Source organism: Solanum lycopersicum, chromosome 5 (genome assembly GCF_036512215.1).
Source record: "Solanum lycopersicum chromosome 5, SLM_r2.1".
NCBI lineage: Eukaryota > Viridiplantae > Streptophyta > Magnoliopsida > Solanales > Solanaceae > Solanum > Solanum lycopersicum.
The window spans coordinates 49,422,836-49,447,119 of NC_090804.1; the positions used below are offsets into that span (position 1 = coordinate 49,422,836).

At 38.7% G+C, this 24,284-nt stretch overlaps 1 protein-coding gene across 1 annotated transcript; it reads right to left on the reverse strand.

Annotated features, from left to right (window-relative positions):
• Positions 1-3,425: 3,425 nt before the first annotated feature.
• Positions 3,426-22,889, reverse strand: LOC138348868 (uncharacterized). Its single transcript, XM_069298462.1, has 17 exons — positions 22,791-22,889; positions 11,493-11,552; positions 10,704-10,955; positions 10,485-10,613; positions 10,151-10,331; positions 9,839-10,063; positions 9,482-9,688; positions 8,583-9,394; positions 8,423-8,522; positions 7,983-8,053; positions 7,788-7,889; positions 7,419-7,646; positions 7,241-7,337; positions 6,562-6,985; positions 6,213-6,426; positions 3,934-3,993; positions 3,426-3,515 (listed from the first exon to the last, which is right to left on the reverse strand). Exons 1-17 carry the CDS (start codon positions 22,887-22,889, stop codon positions 3,426-3,428), a joined length of 3,351 nt encoding a protein of 1,116 aa, XP_069154563.1.
• Between the last annotated feature and the right edge of the window lie 1,395 nt (positions 22,890-24,284).

Genomic DNA, 24,284 nt, shown 5'->3' on the forward strand with positions numbered 1-24,284 from the left:
GGAAAATTAGTTGGGTCAGCTGAAAGTTAATATGGAGGGAAAATTGGAATGCTGATTTGATGAGTAAGTGGTCCCAAACACTTAGTCTTGGAAGAGAGTTTAAGAGGAATGAAATAGCCAACTGAATTTCACTTATAGCCAATCAAAATTAAGAATTCTGTCGAATTGATTAAATTAGTAAATTTTACTAATAATTAATTTTAATAAAATAAAATACTTACTCAAATGTAAACTAAGTAATTTAAAATATAAACCATTATATAGCTAAACTAATTCACCAGATATTTAATTAAATTAAAATATTTTGAGATGATTTTGAATATTTATAAAATATATAAAACATATATATTAATTGAAAAATTAATTAAAGTAACTTTAAATAATATATACATTGAATTTTATAAAAATTAATTATTTTAAATAGTTTGGAATTTAAGAAGTCCAATGATTAATTTATATTGTGGAGGTCCAAAATTGATTGTCAACAACTCCTTTGCTCGCTGCTGCTCGTAAAGGTTATGCAGAAATTATTTAATGTTTACTATAAGTTGGAGTTGATCTTATTGTCGCTCATCATAATAATTACATGCTTATACATAGGGGTGTCAAAAACAAACCCAAACATTTGTAACCCATCCAGAATTTTTAGGGTTGGGCTCAAGATAATTTGACTTGGCTTCAATTTCAACTCATTCAATCCTAACCCTTTCAAAGAGAAATCTCAATTGAGCCCAATTCAATCTCCAATTTCAATCTGTTTTAAGATATGTTACTATATTAAACGCATGAATTATTATCTATTTAGCATCTTTTTAGGATTTTTTTATTCATTTATTACTTTTTTAACAAAGTTTCTTGAGCGGAAATTTGAATTGTGATTATAAAAGTTAAATATCGATATGTTAAATTATTGATATTAATCGGGTCAAATTGGGAGAGTCAATACCCAAACCATTTTTAACCCATTTGAGCCCAAAGTAAATTTGACCGGGTCAAGACCCAACGCAACTTCTATTTGAACCCATTTTAATATCTCCAATTTCAACTCAAACCGTCCATTTGACTACCCTATCAGTAATACATCTTGCAGCTACAAGTGACAATCAAGAGTCTGCTAAAGTTTTATTGACCGTCACACAACAGATTCAGAGTATTCGCGAACAGATTGTGGACGAAGTCATTGCGTTTATAAAATCGTAAAATTCTCCGCGTTCATTTCGTTGGCAGAAACGATCCATTCCATTCGGGGCTTCGGGGAACCAAAAAATTGGACTTGAGAATCAAGGATAGATAGACAAGAGATAGATAAACGATATATATATATTTCTCACAAAAAAATTGTGAGATAAAGAGCAGATGGATCCTATCCCCTATATCGAACACTCATTCCTATCTATTGATAGAAAGATCTTCGTCAAATACCGGACTTTGCCTTTTTTTAGGAATTCGAATGAAAACTTTGTAGTTTTTTTACCTTCACTTTCTTAGTTGGGTTCTTTTCTTTCACTCAATGAGGCAAAAAGTCTGTAAATTTTGGAAATATAGTAGTACTTTTTATGATTATATCTTTTTTGGGAATTTAAATGCTAGATTCCAAGGCCATATTATGCTACAAAACTATTTCGTCTCACTTGCACTTTTGTGATTTAAGTGTAATTAACTTTTGGTTCATTATATTGATTTATGACAACTTTTGATTCACCTTTTTGGTCTTGTGTAGTGATTTTTTCAATTTTTGTATTATTTAGTAATGAAAGAGAATCAAAATTAAATTATAGAGAATCATCAATGACTCCTTCACATTCCACATTGAATCATCTGTGAGTTAACTACTAGTTCAAAGAAGTTCATGAACAATTCTAATTTTAGTCGTAATTTAAACAACAATATCAATCAAAGCACATAAATTTACTCTCTCGCACAAAATACAATAAACAATAGTTATGCCAGATGCGGTAGAATATAATTATCAATTTTCATTAAATTATCTTAAAACAACTTACCAACAAAGGAAGATTAACATTCTGGTGGTTAAACCAACCACAAACATCTACTGTATGGTTAGCAACAAAAGAAATTTTTTGGATTTTACATCTTATAATACTATTCAAAATAACCAATTAATGTAAAAAATGATCAACCGCACAACGGTTTGTAAACTCCCTTCATTACCATTTGCTTCACTCTTTTCTTCTTTACTTCAGCTTGTAATTGACAAGTCTAGACTGCATTCTTTTCCTTTGAAGTAGTCTTCTTTGATGAATATGGTAAATCCAAAGGGTCGAGATTCCTCTCGCATCCCCTTTAAAAAGAATCTTCCTGCTTTATATTGTTTCAAATATGAGAGACCTCTTTTCCATCCATGTTTCTGTCCCAAAAATTACCATTGGTCGCAATGTTGGATCTACTTCATTTTCGACCGTAGGCATTCATTGTTGTGTCTGAAATCGTTGTGTGAAGCTTCTGTCTCATACTCTACAGTGGCGCTAAGTGTAGAGTTTTTTCCATTTTTTCCTATGCGACACCTCGATTTTTGACTGCTTGCTTTTTTATTTCTTTCGTGTTAACTTTCACCATCTTCATGGTCCTTCAACCTTAAAAAAATGTTGTGATTGACAAAAACTAATACCTTTTAAGCAAATAAAAAAAATTAAGAGAGATTACCTTATAACATCCCTTATCATTGTAATTGAAATCACCACACTTGTTGCATGTCATTAGAGTACCTTTTCTTGACTGCTTCATGCCCCCTTTCTAAAACTTGCCTCATCAGTTTCTCTATTTCTTTTCATCTTGGGTTTTCCAACAAGTTTTACCATTGCTTGAGTAGGGTCAATTTTTCAGAATTGAGAACCCCTAACTGGTTGTAATTTGTGCTTGTTTGTTACCAAATTTTAATTTTTTTAATGCAAAAGTCCCTTGATGGAATGGTATCACCCAAGTCCTATAATCTACAAGTGCATTTCTTCAACTCCAAATTCAATATGTGTGTGTCCGTGTCTCCATATTTAACTTCATAACCATAATCTCTATTGAACTCAATTGTACAATTAGTAGCCATTAATCGATAGCCATTGTACAACTTCATAGTCGATGGACTGCTATCATTTTGCCATTTTCTACCCATTTTTTCATTTTTCACCAACATATTCATAACCTTCAATCTAATTTCCTCTAGCATTTTAATTATTGATTTTTCTAGCTTCAAGTATCCAACAGTTAACAAACTTGATGAAGTTATTTCTACCATTAGACTCTTATATTGAGTATCAAGATATTCCCTACCATTTAATTATAGGAAAATTAAGAAGAGCACTAGTTGAATGTTCATGAACCTTTTTTAACAACTTTAAAGTGTCTTTGAATTCTTCTACATAGGTACTCCAAGCACCCCTCCAAATCAATTTTTTTTCTTCACCATTCCGCTATTTCTTGCACCAGTTAGATTCTATATGCCTCATACAAAACCTATGGTGTGTTTCTAGGAGAACATTAGCTAAAACATCCAACAACCCCTAAAAATCAAAAAGAAAAAATTGACAGTAAGAAAAAAGATAAAGAAAAGGTGATAAGGAAAACATATATTTTAAAGCTCCTGTCACGACCCAAATTTTGCAAGTCGTGATGGCACCTATGTTTCCAACCAATAGGTAAGCCAACCCAACATATTAACCCAACTAAACCAACAAATGAGTAAAAAGACTAACATTTAGCAAGAATATCCAACATTGAGTTCCTTATAAGTACAAAATGCGGAAGCTTAAATATATCACTCAAAGAATTGGTGTCTTAAGTACAAGAGCTTCTAAAATTCGTTGCAAGTCTGAAACTAAATGATAAATCTAACATAAGGTATATCCTGTTTGAATACTAATAACAGGATAAATAAAAGATAGAGGGAGGTATGGGCCACGGAACAGCCAAGCAGCTCACCACAACTCCAAGCTCGGACTCAATTTGCTCCACGAGATGTGCTTCTACTAGGAATTGAATCTGCACCACAAAGAGTGCAACAAGCGTAGTATGAATATGAAACCACGTGTACCTAGTATGTTTCATTGACCGACAACGAAGAAGTAGTGACGGGAGTTCATACAAAAAGAATAAATTCGTAAATTATATGAGTATATATATATATATATATATATATATATATATATTACACTCACTATTTAGGTTTCATCAATAAAGGTAATCAAACATCAAGTATTTTCCATACACCAAACAAAAGACATAATCATCAAAATAAATGATGTGATGAAATGCAATGCAATATAACACCATGTAATGAATTGTCTCAGAATACCCAGTACACACTCAACCGTATATACATGATACTCCTCAGAAATACATCGAGAGTTCATGACCCATGAGGGACTCGCGAGGTCCATATACCAACACGGACGATCTCCACGTGTCTGTGCGGACGATCTCAACGCACTATCATAATATCAAACAATTTTCGCACGGACGGTCTCCACGTGCCCAAATTACAATCTTAACATCTCACCATCCCCAGCGCGGACGATCTCCACGTGCCCAACTTATACTCAGTCTCATGTCTATGCATGTGCACAATATTATTTCAATAGAGGGAATGATGATGCATCTCAATCAATCAATATGAACATAATACATAACCACCTCAATTATCATAACTATACGGGTGAAATAAATAAAACACAATCACACAAGGAATTCAAGTCAATAATATAATAGCTAATGCCCATATGCTTTGGCATTCTCAAATTTCAATCCACATTTTATAATAGAAATTTTCCTTTTTTTTATAACGCCGGTACTCGTACCAATGCCCGTCACACCATTGATACGAGACCATCATTTTCCCCTTATTACTTTGTTTGTTTTCATTTTTAATCTTTAATTAGGAAAACGTCCTTCAACAAGTCTAAAAGTCTTAACATACCTCAAGTGTCGAGCTCGTGTCACGAATCCTCAAGATAGTTCCTTTCCTTTTCGTTAAGTTTTGGACTGTTCACGATCTACCAATGATGCAATATTCATAAGTAAGCGAGTTTGTGGACATACAAATTATTATATGTATATCATAGACCCTAAACTCATTCTTATCTCTAATCAAACGCCAAATCTTGGTATAATTTATATGCCAATTCTTTAAATTTCAAGCCAAGAACTTAACCTTAACCTCTCCAAATACCCTAGATTCAATGCTAAATCATATAATATACACCTAATAATTAATTACCTAGCTCAATATATCAAGAACTAGTAATATAATTTGATAAAATAAATACAATTAAGAATTAATAAAGAAAATCAAGGAATACTATAGTGCAGACCACGTTTTTTTTCCTTTTCTTCAAATGGGTACTGTCAAATGTCTAACTTGTAAAGGAATATGCATATAATTTCATGAGAAACCAATTGTATCCAATGATTAAGCAATCATTGGTCACCATTATCCAATAAATCATATGCCACATTACAGTTTTTAAAAAAAATACATTACAGTAACTATACATTACAATTTAATCCTCTCAAAATCTTATTTTATTATATTACTACAAGTGTACCATACAATTACATATAAACCTTAACAAATTTGGATTGATTTACCTGGAAAATTAATGTTCTCCGCAGCCATTTGGTCCCTCTCGTCTCCAGGTAGTTTCTAACCTTTATATTTTTTTTTCTTCTTCTAAAATAAGCTAACTGATTTGTTTTAATTATATAGTTAAATGGTAAGGGTTATTAAAAAAAAGAATTTGACCCAATTATTATTCAAGTATATTAATTATAATATAGATATATGTATCAACTAAGTACTCCTAGTTATCAAATAGATTAAAATACCCCTTTGAATTTGTCGGAAAGAGCCAAAATAGTCCTAGTTCTCAAAACGACCTAGCGGGTCGTTACATCACCTACCACTTAAACAAACGTTCATCCTTGAACGAGAAAAGAAAAGGGCTAACGTGAACGCTAAAAAAGATGAGGATATTTACTCGTCATGTCTGACTCTGTCTCCCATGTAGCCTCCTCCACTGGACGATGCTTCCATTGAACCTTTACTGAAGCAATCTCCTTGGACCTTAGCTTCTGAATTTGCCTATCCAAAATGGTGATCGGCTCTTCCTCAAAAGCCAAATTCTGATCAAGTAACATTGAGTCCCATTGAATCAGATGATCACCACCCTGATGATACTTCTTAAGCATGGAATATGAAATACAGGATGGACACCTGACGAACCAGGTGGCAAAGCCAACTGATACGCCACCTCACCATTACGCTCAACAATCTCGAAAGGACCAATATACCTTGGGCTCAACTTACCCTTCTTTCCAAACCTCATCACACCCTTCATAGGTGAAACCTTCAATAAAACCCTCTCTACGACCATAAACTCTAAATCACGAATCTTTCGATCTGCATAACTCTTTTGCCTACTCTGAGCCATGATAAGTCTATCTTGGATCAACTTGACTTTGTCCAAGGACTCCCTCAACAAATCTGTACCCCATGGTCTAACCTCAAATGCATCAAACCAGCCAATTGGAGATCGACATCTCCTACCATACAGAGCCTCAAATGGTGCCATCTCAATGCTCGAATGATAATTATTATTGTAAGTAAATTCCGCTAATGGCAAGAACTGATCCCAGTGACCACCAAAGTCAATCACACATGCCCGCAACATGTCCTCAAGAACCTGAATAGTCCGCTCAGACTGACCATCAGTCTGAGGGTGAAAGGCTGTATTAAGATCCACCCGAGTGCCCAACTCTTTCTGCATACACCGCCAGAAATGAGATGTAAATTGGGTGCCACGATCTGAAATAATAGATATAGGAACCCCATGCAACCGAACTATCTCCCGAATATAAATCTTTGCTAACCTCTCTGAGTTATAGGTAGTCTGAACTGGTACAATGTGTGCAGACTTAGTCAGTTGATCCACGATGACCCATATAGCATCAAACTTACCCAAGGTACATGGCAACCCTACCACAAAGTCCATAGCAATGCGCTCCCACTTCCACTCAGGTATGGGCATCCTCTGAGTCATACCTCCAGGCTTTTGGTGTTCTTACTTCACTTGTTGACAATTCAAACATCGAGATACAAAATCTACTATGTCCCTCTTCATACGACACCACCAATAGTGTTGCTTCAAGTCACGATACATCTTAGTAGCCCCCGGATGAATAGAGTACCTCGAACTATGAGCCTCCTCCATGATCAATCTAGTTAAATCACCTGTACGAGGAACACATATACGACCCTGAATCTTCAAAACTCCCTCACTATCAAGAATTGCAGCCTTGGCTTCTCCTTTTAAAACCTTGTCCCTAATCTTACATAAATCACCATCGTCAAACTGTTGAGCCCGAATCTGCTCCAACAAGGATGACCTAGCCTCCATATAAGCCAACACCTTACCAGATTCTGAAATATCAAGGCTCACAAAGCTATTGGCCAGGGATTGGACATCCCTAGCTAAAGGACTCTCGGGAACCTGTAACATGGCTAGACTACCCATACTTACCGCCTTCCTACTCAAGGCATCTGCTACAACATTTTCTTTGCCTGGGTGATAAAGAATAGTCATATCGTAGTCTTTGAGCAACTCCAACCATCTTCTCTGCTTCAAATTTAGATCCCTCTAATTGAATATATACTGGAGACTACGATGATCTGTGAACACCTCACAATGCACACCATAAAGATAATGCCTCCAAATCTTTAATGCAAACACAACAGCCGCCAACTCTAAATCATGAATAGGGTAGTTCTTCTCATAAACCTTTAACTGCCTCGAAGCATAAGCTATCACCCTTCCCTTCTGCATCAACACACAACCAAGACCAATCCGAGAAGAATCACAATATACAACAAAACGCTCTCCCTTCATGGGTAGGGTCAAAATCGGAGAAGTAGTCAATAGAGTCTTGAGCTTTTGGAAACTAACCTCGCATTCGTCAAACTACTGAAAAGTCACCTCCTTCTGTGACAATCTAGTTAATGGAGATGCAATGGATGAGAAACCCTCAACAAACCGTCGATAATAACCTGCAAAGCCCAAGAAACTCCGAATCTCAGTAACTGAAGCAGGTCTGACCCAATCTCTAACCGCCTCAATCTTCTTAGGATCCACCATGATACCCTCCTTGGACACTACATGTCCCAAGAATGCTACCGAACTAAGCCAAAACTCACACTTTGAAAACTTTGCATAAAGCTTCTTCTCCTTTAGGATCCCAAGAACAATCCTCAAATGATGCTCGTGTTCCTCCTTAGTGCGTGAGTATATCAATATATCATCTATGAACACAATAACAAAGGAATCTAAATACGGTCGGAACACTCCATTCATCAGGTCCATAAAAGCTGCTGGAGCATTAGTTAATCCAAAAGACATCACCAAAAACTTGTAATGACCATAACGTGTTCGAAAAGCCGTCTTAGGGATATCCTCCACCCTAACCTTCAGCTTATGATAGCCAGATCTCAAGTCAATTTTGGAGAAAACTGAAGCACCCTATAACTGATCAAATAAATCATCAATACAAGGTATCAGATACTTATTTCTGATGATTACCTTGTTCAACTGCCGATAGTCAATACACATACGCGTAGATCCATCTTTCTTCTTTACAAATAACATTGGAGCACCCCAAGGAGATACATTTGGTCTAATAAAACCTTTGCTCAACAAATCCTTCAACTGCTCCTTCAGCTTTTTCAATTCAGCCGGTGCCATATGATAAGGAGGATTGGAAATAGGCCGAGTGCCTGGCTCCACATCAATACAAAAATCAATATCACGATCTGGTGGAAGACCTGGAAAATCGATTGAGAATACCTCTGAAAATTCACTCACCACTGGAATAGACTTAAGCATAGGAGTCTCAATACTAGTATCTCGAATATGGGCCAAGTAAGCCAAACATCCTCTCTGTACAAACTGACGAGCCTTAAGGAATGATATCACACCTTTAGAAGGATGACTAAGAGTACCTCTCCATTCTACTATAGGAATTCCAGGCATAGCTAAATTAATGGTCTTGGCGTGACAATTTAAAATTGCGTGGTAAGAAGATAACCAATCCATACCAAGAATCACAGCAAAATCTATCATATCTAAGACCTTTAAATCTGCATGAGTGTCACACCCCATCAAAGTAATAGTACATAAACGATACACCCGATCTACAACTACAGAATCCCCGACAGGAGTAGAAACACGTATTGGCAAATCAAGAGACTCACACAATATATCCAGACTAGGAGCAAAATATGTGGACACATAAGAATAAGTAGGGCCTGGATCAAATAATACAGTAGCTCGTCGATGACAAACAAAAATAATACCTATGATAACAGCATCTGAGGCTTCAGCCTCTGGCATACCTGGAAAAGCATAACAGTGAGAACGACCTCCATCAGATTGTGAACCTCCACGACCACCACCTCAACCAGAAGGAGAACCACCTCTACCTGAATGAGAACCACCTCTACCTGAATGAGAACCACCTCTACCATTCTGTGCACCACCCCCAGCTGGAGGTTGTACAACCCTGGAATTCGAAGCCTGAGAACCCTGATGTAAGCCACCACGTCTGGTCCTAGGGCAGTCTCTCACAAAGTGTCCCATATCACCACACTCAAAGCAACCCCTACGAGGCGCAGGCTGATGAGAGGAACCTGAATGACCAGAATGCCATCCACGAACTACAGGTCTAGAAGATGAACCCTGCGAAGTATGTACCAAGCTCGAAGAGTTATGCCCAACGTAACCAGCCTCAGACGCTGGTATAGCAGCATGAATGGGTCTGCTGGACTGAGGGTGATAACCTCTGCCCAAGTAACTCCGACTCCTAGGCGGAGCACCACCATAATCACCTGAATAACGAGTCCTCTTGCCCTCTCGCTGCTTAAATCCCTCACGTCGAATCAAGTAAAACTCCTTAGCAGCATCTACTACTTTCTGGAATGGAACACCAGAAGCAGCAACCTGAGAAACTCCTAGACGAATTGGAATAATCAACCCCTTAACAAACCTCCTCACTCTCTCAACCTCTGTGGGAAGTATCATCAAAGCATGCCTAGCCAAGGCATGAAATTTTCCCTCATACTCTGCAACTGACATACCATTTTGCTGCAAACCCTCAAACACGGCCCTCTTGCGCTCCCTCTCACTGCGTGGAACAAATTTGGATAGAAATACCTGAGTAAACTGAGTCCAGGATAGTGGATGGGATCCAGCTGGCCTACTAATAATATAATCCCTCCAACACTGCTTAGCAGAGCCGGTCATCTGAAACGCTGTGTAGTCAACTCCATGAGACTTCACTAATCCAAGATTATGCAACCTCTCATGACAACTAACTATAAACTCATATGCATCCTCAGCTAAGTCACCAGTATAAGTAGGAGGATTCATTAGTCTGAACCTCCAAAACATCTTTTGCTCATCAATAGTCATAGAAGGCCTGTTCACCAAATGTGATGTCATATCTGGAAACTCCATACTATCCAAACGAGGAGCTACATCGACAGCTGGCTGAGTTCTGGGAGTCTGAGAATCTGGAGCAACTATCGGATCTGGAGTTTGACCTCCAACACGGGTCTGTGAGCCATCAGAAGTGACAGGCAAAGCTCCTGCCTAGGCCATCCCCTCTAGGATTCCTAACATACGAGCCAAGGTATCTTGAAGCACTTGGGGGACAATAGTACAGGGTGGAGCCTGAGCTAGCCCATCCCCCTTGACACGATCTTGCACATCCCCACGAATAACCTCTGCATCAGGAGGTATGGTCCTATCACGACCCTGGGTAGCTACTGGTACTTGACCATCCATAGGTGCTGCAACACGACCCCTACCCCAACCTCTGTCTTGGATAGTGTTCCCAGAAGAAGGTGCAGGAATAGGATCCTGACCACCACTTGCCGATGTACGGTTCCTCTCCATCTGAGAGAGAATGATATATCAAGATTAGAATTTCTACAAGGTCAAGTGTGAACGATAATGAATAAAAGAACAGAATTTTCCTAAATGTCCTATAGCCTCTCGAAGATAGGTATGGACGTCTTCATACCGATCCACAAGACTCTACTAGACATTGCTCTTGTACTCTTGAGACCGATGAACCTAGGGCTCTGATACCAAATTCGGACGACCCAAATTTTGCAAGTCGTGATTGCACCTATGTTTCCAACCAATAGGTAAGCCAACCCAACATATTAACCCAACTAAACCGACAAATGAGTAAAAAGACTAACATTTAGCAAGAATCTCCAACATTGAGTTCCTTATAAGTACGAAATGTGGTAGCTAAAATATATCACCCCAAGAATTGGTGTGTTAAGTACAAGAGCTTCTAAAATTCGATGCAAGTCTGAAACTAAATGACAAATCTAATATAAGGGATATCCTGTTTGAATACTAATAACAGGATAAATAAAAGATAGAGGGAGGTGTGGGCCACGGAACAGCCAAGCAGCTCACCACAACTCCAAGCTCGGACTCAATTTGCTCCACGAGATGTGCTTCTACTAGGAATTGAATCTGCACCACAAAGAGTGCAACAAGCGTAGTATGAATATAAAACCACGTGTACCCAGTATGTCTCATTGACCGACAACGAAGAAGTAGTGACGGGAGTTCATACAAAAAGAATAAATTCGTAAATTATATGAGTATGTATATATATATATATATATATATATACATATATTACACTCACTATTTAGGTTTCATCAATAAAGGTAATCAAACATCAAGTATTTTCCATACACCAAACAAAACACATAATCATCAAAATAAATGATGTGATGAAATGCAATGAAATATAACACCATGTAATGAATTGTCTCAGAATACCCAGTACACACTCAACCGTATATACATGATACTCCTCGGAAATACATCGAGAGTTCATGACCCATGGGGGACTCGCGAGGTCCATATACCAACACGGACGATCTCCACCTGTCTGTGCAGACGATCTCAACGCACTATCCTAATATCAAACAATTTTCGCACGGACGGTCTCCACGTGCCCAAATTACAATCTTAACATCTCACCATCCCCAGCACGGACGATCTCCACGTGCCCAACTGATACTCAGTCTCATGTGTATGCATGTGCCCAATATTATTACAATAGAGGGGATGATGATGCATCTCAATCAATCAATATGAACATAATACATAACCACCTCAATTATCACAACTATACGGGTGAAATAAATAAAACACAATCACACAAGGAATTCAAGTCAATAATAAATCAGCTAATGCCCATATGCTTTGGCATTCTCAAATTTCAATCCACATTCTATAATAGAAATTTTCCTTTTTTTCATAACACCGGTACACGTACCAATGCCCGTCACACCATTGATACGAGACCACCATTTTCCCCCTTACCCCTTTGTCTGTTTTCATTTTTAATCTTTAATTAGGAAAACGTCCTTCAACAAGTCTCAAAGTCTTAACATACCTCAAGTGTCGAGCTCATGTCACGAATCCTCAAGATAGTTCCTTTTCTTTTCGTTAAGTTTTGGAATGTTCACGATCTACCAATGATGCAATATTCATAAGTAAGCGAGTTTGTGGACATACAAATTATTATATGTATATCATAGACCCTAAACTCATTCATATCGCTAATCAAATGCCAAATCTTGGTATAATTTATATGTCAATTCGTCAAATTTCAAGCCAAGAACTTAACCTTAACCTCTCCAAATACCCTAGATTCAATGCTAAATCATATAATATACACCTAATAATTAATTACCTATCTCAATATATCAAGAACTAGTAATATAATTTGATAAAATAAATACAATTAAGAATTAATAAAGAAAATCAAGGAATACGATAGTGCAGACCACGTTTTTTTCCTTTTCTTCAAATGGGTACTGTCAAATGTCTAACTTGTAAAGGAATATGCATATAATTTCATGAGAAACCAATTGTATCCAATGATTAAGCAATCATTGGTCGCCATTATCCAATAAATCCTATGCCACATTACAGTTTTAAAAAAATACATTACAGTGACTATACATTAAAATTTAATCCTCTCAAAATCTTATTTTATTATATTACCACAAGTGTACCATACAATTACATATAAACCTTAACAAATTTGGATTGATTTACCTTGAAATTAATGTTCTCCGCAGCCGTTTGGTCCCTCTCGTCTCCAGGTAGTTTCTAACCATTATATTTTTTTTTCTTCTTCTAAAATAACCTAACTGATTTGTTTTAATTATATAGTCAAATGGTAAGGGTTATTAAAAAAAAGAATTTTACCCAATTATTATTCAAGTATATTAATTATAATATAGATATATGTATCAACTAAGTACTCCTAGTTATCAAATAGTTTAAAATACCCCTTTGAATTTTTCGGAAAGAGCCAAAATAGTCCTAGTTGTCAAAACGACCTAGCGGGTCGTTACACCTCCCTTTTGCATATTAGACATAAATATCATAGTTTCACCTTTTTCAGTTCCTATATTTTCCTTTTCCAACACCGCCCAAGCTATTGGGTAGAAATGATTCATTTCCCAACAACTGCACTAATATATAGTGTCCATTACATTTTTCTTTGAGAAATGTTCCATCTAAACCAATGGTGTCACGACCCAAATCCGGGCCGCGACTGTCACCCACACTTACCCTCCTATGTGAGCGAACCAACCAATCTAAACCTTAACATTTCAAGGTAATATCAACATAAAGTAATGCGGAAGACTTAAACTCATTAATAAAAACAATTCAAAACTATTATTATCATCCCCAAAATCTGGAAGTCATCATCACAAGAACATCTACGATCAAATGACTAAACTAAGAGTATTCTAAAAGTTAAAAATACATAAGAAGCTAGTCCATGCCGGAAGTTCAAGGCATCAAGAGTTGAAGAAGGAGATCCAGTCCAAGCTAGAAGCATTAGCTCACCCTGAATTTCCGATGTAGTAAGACTGGCTTGAATTACTGTTGAGTTGAAGACGATGGCACGTTTGCTGCACTCCACAAATAAACAAGAAGAAAACATAAAAGTAGGGGTCAGTACAAAACACGGGTACTGAGTAGATATCATCGGCAAACTCAAAATAGGGGACAGTATATATCAATATTATCGTAAATCAACTACAAAACTCAACATGTAGCCACAACAAGTATTATAATCATCAATAAGTACCATCAAGTTCATCCATGAGGGCTCAAGCCTCAACACCATACTCATTTGGGAATTATGTTCATTAGATTGAGTATATTATCATCTTTCAAGATTCATTATCTTTAATTCTCTTGTGTCGGTACGTGACACTCCGATCCCTCATATTCATTATTCCTCTTGTGTCGGTACGTGACACTCCGATCCCTCATATTCATTATTCCTCTTGTGTCGGTACATGACACTCCGATCCCCTATATCTACGTGTCGGTTCGTGACACCCGATCCCCTAATTCTACGTGTCGGTTCGTGACACCCGATCCCCTAATTCTACGTGTCGGTTCGTGACACTCGATCCCCTAATTCTACGTGTCGGTTCGTGACACCCGATCCCCTAATTCTACGTGTCGGTTCGTGACACCCGATCCCCTAATTCTACGTGTCGGTTCGTGACACCCGATCCCCTACATGTGTCGGTACGTGACACTCCGATCCACTAATATCATTCTGTAAATCATCAGGCCTTCTCTATACCAAGGCATCATCAATCCCATTACTTTAATTCATCAAGCCTTCTTCTATACCAAGGCATCATCATTAATAATGTATATTAAAGTTTCCTTTCAAGATTTGGGATTCAATATTTTCATCATGCTCATCTTATCACAATCACACAATCATATTCATGCAAACATACAATTAAGCATATAGTAGGGTTTACAATACTACCAATACATATCATTCTCTATTAAGAGTTTACTATGAAAGCATGAAAACCATAACCTACCTCCACCGAAGATTAGTGATCAAGTAAGCAAATTTTTCTCCAAGCTTTGTTTCTCCCTTCTCGTTCGATTCTCCCTCTCTCTCTTGTTCTTTCTATTTTCTTTATTCAAACCCTCTTTCTTTTACCCTAATTAGTATATAATTAAGAATAAAAGATGGCAATAATACCCCACTAATTAACTTAGGGTTACCTCTTTTAACCCCTCAAGAATTTGAGTTATTAATATAAACCCACGAACTTTATAATTAAGGCAAGAATAGTCAAAAACGTCCCTTAAAACTTAACCAGAAATCCGACTCTGCCTGGGACTTGCGCAACCTGTGACGGGCCGTCGTGCCTGCGACGGTCCGTCCTGCAGGTCGTCGCAAGAGTCAGAGAGTCAATTTCCACTGAACAATCTATGACGGTCCGTCCTGCCATTCCGTCACGAAGTTCAGAGAGTCGATTTTCAGTACCCAATTTTAGATTTTCTAAGTGTTTTGAAACGAGACCCTGCGACGGTCCGTCGTGCCCATGACGGATCGTCGTTTGGTCCGTCGCCTCAGCCTGTTTTTCCAGAATTGAAGTTTGTTGCTCAAAACGACTAAACAGGTCATTACAATAGATACCAATTTACCCATCGTTCGTCCCCGAACGATCAAAAGAAGGAAAACAAGGGCGAAAAGGAGTACCTGAATCTGTAAACAGATGTGGGTATTTTTCTCGCATCTTCGCCTCCTTCTCCCAAGTGGCTTCTTCAACGGATCGATTCTTCCATTGCACCTTGATGGATGCAATCTCTCTTGACCTCAACTTGTGAACTTCTCTATCTAAAATAGCAACAGGCTCTTCCTCATAAGACAAGTTCTCATCAAGCAAAACTGAATCCCAACGGATAATGTAGTTCCCATCCCCATGGTATCTTTTCAACATCGACACATGGAATACCGGGTGTACTCCGGACAGCCCTGGAGGCAAGGCTAACTCATAAGCCACCTCCCCTACTCGCTGAAGTACTTCAAATGGTCCAATGTACCTTGGACTTAGTTTACCCCTTTTACCAAACCGCATCACCCCTTTCATGGGTGAAACTTTCAACAAGACTTGTTCACCCTCCATGAACTCTAAGTTTCTAACCTTTCGAGCTGCATATTCTTTTTGTCTACTTTGCGCTGCTAGAAGCTTTTCTTGAATAGACCTCACTTTTTCCATCGAATCCCTCAAGAGATCAGTACCCCAAGGTCTGACCTCGAACGCATCAAACCAACCAATGGGAGACCTACATCTCCTACCATACAATGCTTCAAATGGGGCCATATCAATGCTTGAGTGATAGCTATTATTGTATGAAAACTCCGCTAAGGGTAAGAAGCTATCTCAATGACCACCAAACTCTATCACACACGCACGAAGCATATCCTCCAACACTTGAATCGTTCGCTCAGACTGACCATCGGTCTGGGGATGGAACGCAGTACTAAGGTCCAACCTAGTACCCAATTCTGCATGCAATGTTTTCCAAAACTTAGAAGTAAACTGCGTACCTCTATCTGATATGATGGATAGTTGAACCCCATGCAATCGCACCACTTCCGAGATGTAAAGTTTGGCTAACTTTTCTGCATTGTAAGTCACCTTGGCCGGAATGAAATGAGCAGATTTAGTTAACCTATCAACAATCACCCAAATGGAGTCATACTTACCCATTGTCATCGGAAGACCAACCACAAAATCCATTGCAATTCTTTCCCACTTCCATTCTGGAATGGGCATTCTCTGAAGTGTTCCTCCGGGCCTTTGGTGTTCATACTTTACTTGTTGACAGTTTGGACATTTGGCAATAAAATCCACAATGTCACGCTTCATTCTACTCCACCAAAAGTGTTGCTTTAGGTCACGATACATCTTGGTTGCGCCCGGATGTATAGAATACCTTGAACTATGAGCCTCTGTCAGAATAGTATTGATCAAATCATCGACGCGGGGTACACATACCCTTCCCTTGATTCTCAAAACACCTTCCTCATCGATTTGTGCTTCCTTAGCCTCTCCTCGCAATACTTTATCTTGAATTCTGCGCAGTTTCTCATCATCAGACTGTCTTCCCTTAATCTTGTCAAGAAAGGAAGATCTTGCCTCAACAGAAGCCAACAATCCTCCCCTCTCATTTACTTCTAATCTCATCAAGTCATTAGCTAGAGTCTGAACCTCTCTAGCCAATGGGCGTCTAGAAGCTTGCAAGTGAGCTAGACTTCCCATGCTTCCCGCCTTCCTACTTAAAGCATCCGCTACAACATTCGCCTTCCCCGGATGATACAAGATAGTGATATCGTAGTCCTTTAGTAACTCCATCCATCTCCTCTGTCTTAAGTTCAAATCTTTCTGAGTAAAGACATACTGTAGGCTACGATGATCCGTATAGATCTCACACAAAACCCCATACAAATAGTGTCTCCATTGCTTTAATGCAAACACCACCGCAGCCAATTCCAAATAATGAGTGGGATAGTTACGTTCATGCACTTTTAATTGTCTTGAAGCATAAGCAATCACACTCTTCTCTTGCATTAGTACTGCACCCAAACCAGAATAGGATGCATCACAATAAACAATGAAGTTCTTACCCTCTACTGACAAGGTAAGGATAGGTGCGGTAGTCAACAAAGTCTTGAGCTTCTGAAAGATTTCCTCACATTCATCCGACCATACAAATGGGACATTCTGCTTAGTCAAGTTCGTCAATTGGGAAGCAATAGAAGAGAATCCCTTGACAAATCGGCGGTAGTAGCTAGCTAACCCAACAAAGCTCCTTATTTCTGACACATTAGTGGGTCTTACCCAATTCTTCACTGTCTCAATTTTAGAACGATCCACCATCACTCCATCCTTAGAAACCACGTGCCCCAAGAAGGACACCGCATCTAGCCAAAACTCACACTTAGAGAACTTGGCATAAAGCTTTTTCTCCCTCAATATTTCCAATACCATTCTCAAAAACTCTTCATGTTCCTTCTTGCTCTTTGAGTATACCAATATATCATCAATAAATACGATCACGAAGTGGTCCAAATATGGCTTAAAAATCCCGTTCATCAAGCTCATGAATGCAGCAGGGGCATTCGTAAGACCAAAGGACATCACTACAAATTCGTAATGCCCATACCTCGTTCGAAAAGCAGTCTTTGGCACATCCGTTGCCCGTATTTTCAATTGATGATAACCGGATCTCAAGTCAATCTTAGAGAATACACAAGCACCTTGTAACTGATCGAACAAATCATCAATGCGGGGAAGAGGGTACTTGTTATTTATGGTTACCTTGTTTAGTTGTCTGTAGTCTATACACATTCGAAAACTCCCATCCTTCTTCTTTACAAACAAAACCGGAGCACCCCAAGGAGATGCACTTGGTCTAATGAAGCCTTTGTTCAATAACTCTTGAAGTTGTGCTTTTAACTCTCTTAACTCCGCGGGAGCCATTCTATAAGGGGGTATAGAAATGGGGCGAGTACCGGGTTCAAGATCAATACAGAAGTCAATATCCCTATCCGGTGGCATACCAGGAAGATCTGCAGGGAACACATCCAGAAACTCAAGAACTACTGAAACCGACTCAATCGAAGGTACTTGGGTAGTGTCATCCTTGAGATGTGCCAAGAAAGCTAAACACCCTTTACTAATCATTTTCTTAGCACGAAGAAAGGAGACGATGCGGACCGGATTGGAAGTGTAGTCACCCTCCCACACTAACGGGTTTGTCCCAGGCTTGGCTAACGTCACCGTTTTAGCATTACAATCCAAGATTGCAAATTGCGGAGAAAGCCAAGTCATACCCAGAATCACGTCAAAATCATCTATTTCTAAGATAAACAAATCTACATAAGTGTTGCTCCCCACAAAGTTTACCAAACAAGACCTATATACCTTTTCAACTACCACAGACTCACCCACCGGAGTAGAGACACGAATAGGCATATCAAGTAATTCACAATGTAAATTTAGACCATTAGCAAATGAGGAAGATACATAAGAAAACGTGGATCCAGGATCAAACAATACAGAAGCCATGCAATCACAAACCAGAAGATTACCTGTGATGACAGCATCAGATGCCTCCGCTTCAGACCGCCCAGGGAAAGCGTAACAATGGGCCCTATCGTTCGTCTGTCCGTTGCCCCTACCATGTTGTGATGTAGTGGCCCCAGTTTGCCCATTACCTCTGCCGTTTTGGTGATCACTATTACCTCGACCACCACGCCCTCCAGAAAAACGGCCTCTACCATGACCACCTCTACCTCTAGCTATTGGGGGTCTGTAACTTGGTCTGGGACAATTTATCCTCATATGTCCAATCTCCCCACATCCATAACATTCTTTGGAGTCGATCATATGCCCCTCGGAGAAGTGTTGACCGGTCTGAGGTGGTCCCCCAACTACAGTCTGTAGTGAAGACTGAATTGGTCGGACTGAGTAACTTCCCGAACCTTGTCCTCTAGTGTAAGAACCATTAAACTCACCTCCCTTTCGAAGCCTTTTTGATGTCGATGTTGTGGTGAAGTCGTCTGGCTTCACTCCTTCCACTTCTATAACAAAGTCTACCACCTCTTGGAAGTATTTTGCCGTTGCCGCTATCTGTAAGGCCGAAATCCGCAATTCTGACCTCAACCCCTTCACAAACCGGCGAATCCGCTCTTGAGGACTGAAACAGAGTTGAGTGGCATATCTGGATAGTGCACGAAACTTAGCCTCATAAGCATTAACCGACATCCTACCTTACTCTAGGCTCAAGAACTCATCCCTTTTCCGATCCCTCAAAGTCTGGGGGATATACTTCTCCATAAACAAACTAGAGAATGAGGCCCAAGTCATAGGTGGTGCCTCTATTGGTTGACACTCGATATGTGACCGCCACCACATTTTGGCGTTCCCTTGAAACTGATAAGTCACAAACTCCACACCAAACCGTTCTACTATACCCATCTTGTGTAGTAACTCGTGACAGTCGACCAGAAAATCATAGGCATCCTCCGATTCAGCACCCTTGAAGACCGGAGGTTTCAATTTAAAGAACTTACTGAAAAGTTCATGCTGATCATTTGTCATTATAGGCCCAGTAGTCAGACGTGGAAATGTGCCTATGTCCAATGGAACATCCATGCTGGGAGCCATAGTAGCCGCATGTTGTACTTCTGAAACTGGAGGTGTTGGCGCAGAAAACACTGGAGGTGCCTGACCTTGATCAGATAACCCGCTAAGATAAGCCAGAACCTGATTGATCATCTCTAGGGTAGGTTGGGGTGGCATTTTCTCATTTTGCACTTGTTCAGTTTCCAAATCCTCCCCTTCTCTTATTACTTCCTCGGTCGGTGGAGGAGTCACTGCCCTAGTATCAGATGGGCTAGGTGCTTGTCCTCTCCCTCTAGAGGACGTCCTCCCACGACCTCTTCCACGGCCCCTTGCCGCTGTTCTTCCTCGAGCCACAGCCCCAGTGGCTGGCTCAGTTGTTTCTTGTCTGGCCGATGTTGGTGTTGGCGTAGTCGTTGCTCTAGTTCTAACCATCTGCGAAAGAGAGTGAAGATGGTAAGATACCAATTCGTATCGCCTAGATACTAATTGGACTCAAGTAGTAGCACGAAAGAAAGAATGAAAGAGTGAAATTATTCCTAAAGTCTTATAGCCTCTCAAGGAAAAGTAAAGGCGTCCCCCTACCGTTCCTTAAGACTCTACTAGACCTGTTCTTGTGTGATGAGACCAACGAACCTAATGCTCTGATACCAAGTTTGTCACGACCCCAATCCGGGCCGCGACTGGCACCCACACTTACCCTCCTATGTGAGCGAACCAACCAATCTAAACCTTAACATTTCAAGGTAATATCAACATAAAGTAATGCGGAAGACTTAAACTCATTAATAAAAACAATTCAAAACTATTATTATCATCCCCAAAATCTGGAAGTCATCATCACAAGAACATCTACGATTAAATGACTAAACTAAGAGTATTCTAAAAGCTAAAAATACATAAGAAGCTAGTCCATGCCGGAAGTTCAACGCATCAAGACTTGAAGAAGGAGATCCAGTCCAAGCTAGAAGCATTAGCTCACCCTGAATTTCCGATGTAGTTACACTGGCTTGAATTACTGTTGAGTTGAAGACGATGACACGTTTGCTGCACTCCACAAATAAACAAGAAGAAAACATAAAAGTAGGGGTCAGTACAAAACACGGGTACTTAGTAGATATCATCGGCCAACTCAAAATAGGGGATAATATATATCAATATTATCGTAAATCAACTATAAAACTCAACATGTAGCCACAACAAGTATTATAATCATTAATAAGTACAATCAAGTTCATCAATGAGGGCTCAAGCCTCAACACCATACTCATTTGGGAATTATGTTCATTAATTGAGTATATTATCATCTTTCAAGATTCATTATCTTTAATTCTCTTGTGTCGGTACGTGACACTCCGATCCCTCATATTCATTATTCCTCTTGTGTCGATACGTGACACTCCGATCCCTCATATTCATTATTCCTCTTGTGTCGGTATGTGACACTCCGATCCCCTATATCTACGTGTCGGTTCGTGACACCCGATCCCCTAATTCTACGTGTTGGTTTATGACACCCGATCCCCTAATTCTACATGTCGGTTCGTGACACCCGATCCCCTAATTCTACGTGTCGGTTCGTGACACCCGATCCCCTAATTCTACGGGCTGGTTCGTGACACCCGATCCCCTAATTCTACGTGTCGGTTCGTGACACCCGATCCCCTACATGTGTCGGTACGTGACACTCCGATCCACTAATATCATTCTGTAAATCATCAGGCCTTCTCTATACCAAGGCATCATCAATCCCATTACTTTAATTCATCAAGCCTTCTTCTATACCAAGGCATCATCATTAATAATGTATATTAAAGTTTCCTTTCAAGATTTGGGATTCAATATTTTCATCATGCTCATCTTATCACAATCACACAATCATATTCATGCAAACATACAATTAAGCATATAGTAGGGTTTACAATACTACCAATACATATCATTCTCTAGTAAGAGTTTACTATGAAAGCATGAAAACCATAACCTACCTCCACCGAAGATTAGTGATCAAGCAAGCAAATTTTTCTCCAAGCTTTGTTTCTCCCTTCTCGTTCGATTCTCCCTCTCTCTCTTGTTCTTTCTATTTTCTTTATTCAAACCCTCTTTCTTTTACCCTAATTAGTATATAATTAAGAATAAAAGATGGCAATAATACCCCACTAATTAACTTAGGGTTACCTCTTTTAACCCCTCAAGAATTTGAGTTATTAATATAAACCCACGAACTTTATAATTAAGGCAAGAATAGTCAAAAACGTCCCTTAAAACTTAACCAGAAATCCGACTCTGCCTGGGACTTGCGCAACCTGTGACGGGCCGTCGTGCCTGCGACGGTCCGTCCCGCAGGTCGTCGCAAGAGTCAGAGAGTCAATTTCCAGTGAACAATCTATGACGGTCCGTCTTGCTTGTGACGGTCTGTCCTGCCATTCCGTCACGAAGTTCAGAGAGTTGATTTTCAGTACCCAATTTCAGATTTTCTAAGTGTTTTGAAACGAGACTCCGCGACGGTCCGTCGTGCCCATGACGGATTGTCGTTTGGTCCGTCGCCTCAGCCTGTTTTTCCAGAATTGAAGTTTGTTGCTCAAAACGACTAAACAGGTCATTACAAATGGTAGGTCTCAAAATTTTTCATCCATCCTTCAAAGCCTTCAAGCAAATGTACATTCTCAAAAAACTTTCTTATGCCTTGTTCCAGTGAATCAATAGAGATATTAGTTACCACATCAAATGCTGAATTTTCCTGTCTAAGTTCTTTAGCATAAGATTGAAGCCTATTGTAGTCATCTTTGAAATTGTCTTCCAATTTATCAAGAGCCATTGTTTTGGATCTTTTTAGTTTGGATCTTGAGACATTCAACTTAAATTTTTTCTCAAGAATTCTTCTCATGTCTTTAATAAGGTATTTTGAATTATTTTGAATTTCATCCTTAATATACACAGCCAAGGTATGGTAAGTTGTCAATGGATTAACAAAAGAAACACCACAAGTATGCCTAGGCTTCAATGTTTTGATCTTAAATGTTGCTTATTTTCCATCCTTAGATATGAGAAGAGTAAAGGGACAAGCACCATAACAGTCATACCCAATACTTATTATATCAGTTTTTTTTTGTTTTCAACTTCTTTTTGTTAGCGATAGAATAAAAGCTATCAAGCTTCTTGAATACCCTTAAAGGCATACCCTTTTCTAGTTCCTTGAACTTTCCAAGTCCACTCACAACTCTCTTTTTCATGTTCATAAAGTTGAAGCGTTCCATTATTATGTTCAATAATTTCACAGTTGATGCACATTTCATAAAGAGTATCATCCTCCACATACTATAATCACAATAAATAGAAGCTTCACCATCCACAAAATACAGTTCAGTATAATATATGATATTTGTGGCAGAAACTCTAAGTTCATGAGCATTTACAACATAATAATTTATTACCTAGAAATCTTTTGAAAATAAGTATTCCCTTCGTCTGGTATTGTTTGTCATGATTTTTATTTATAGAGTCAAAGTTTAAGAACTTTGACTAATATTTTAAAATGTATTGTTTCATCATATTGATATACAAAATATTGCAATTTATAGTATTTTTCATATAGTTTTTTAATATCTAAATTTCTAATTTAAAATATCGAATTAGTTTAATCTTACTTAACTTTGAAAATTAGTTAAATTGATTTTGAAAAGAACAACATGACAAATAAAAGTGGATGGAGGAAGTATTGAAGAGCCTTAATTCCATCATTATCTTCAATTTCATAGTAAGTACAAGATGGACTAGTGACCAACAATTGTGGAACGTCCCTAAATCCAGATTTGTTAGTAAAAGCTTCACATGAATCATCATAACAAACAAAATAAGTATTATAATACCAGGTATGTCGAAATTTTATATTGTATTCCAGCTTTGGGAAAATTGTCCAATTTCCCCCATAGTTGAAAACACTATACACTTCTTCAATCATCCTTCAAAATGACACCGGCAACAAGAAAATATAGGGACCACCTTAGCATTTAACACCAACCAATTGAAAAATGAATTTTAAAATCCTAAAGACGCAATAACTTTTGGGGACCAACAAAGATTCCATGGATCGAATGTCAAGGGAAAAAACACATGGGTAAACTCACTTACACTTTTCTCGCATTTTACTATATATTTTAACACAAAAAAATTTAAAATAAACGGGAAGAAAGTAATCCAAATTTACCTAAGA

Excerpts from the sequence above, each read along its gene's own strand:
- LOC138348868 (XM_069298462.1), bottom strand. The coding sequence starts at position 22,889 with ATGGCTCTTGATAAATTGGAAGACAATTTCAAAGATGACTACAATAGG. Across the intron at positions 10,614-10,703 it reads CCTGTACTATTGTCCCCCAA|ACCCGTGTTGGAGGTCAAAC; the intron begins GTGCTTCAAGAT and ends GATGGCTCACAG. Across the intron at positions 9,689-9,838 it reads TCGGAGTTACTTGGGCAGAG|GTTCCTCTCATCAGCCTGCG; the intron begins GTTATCACCCTC and ends CTGGTCATTCAG.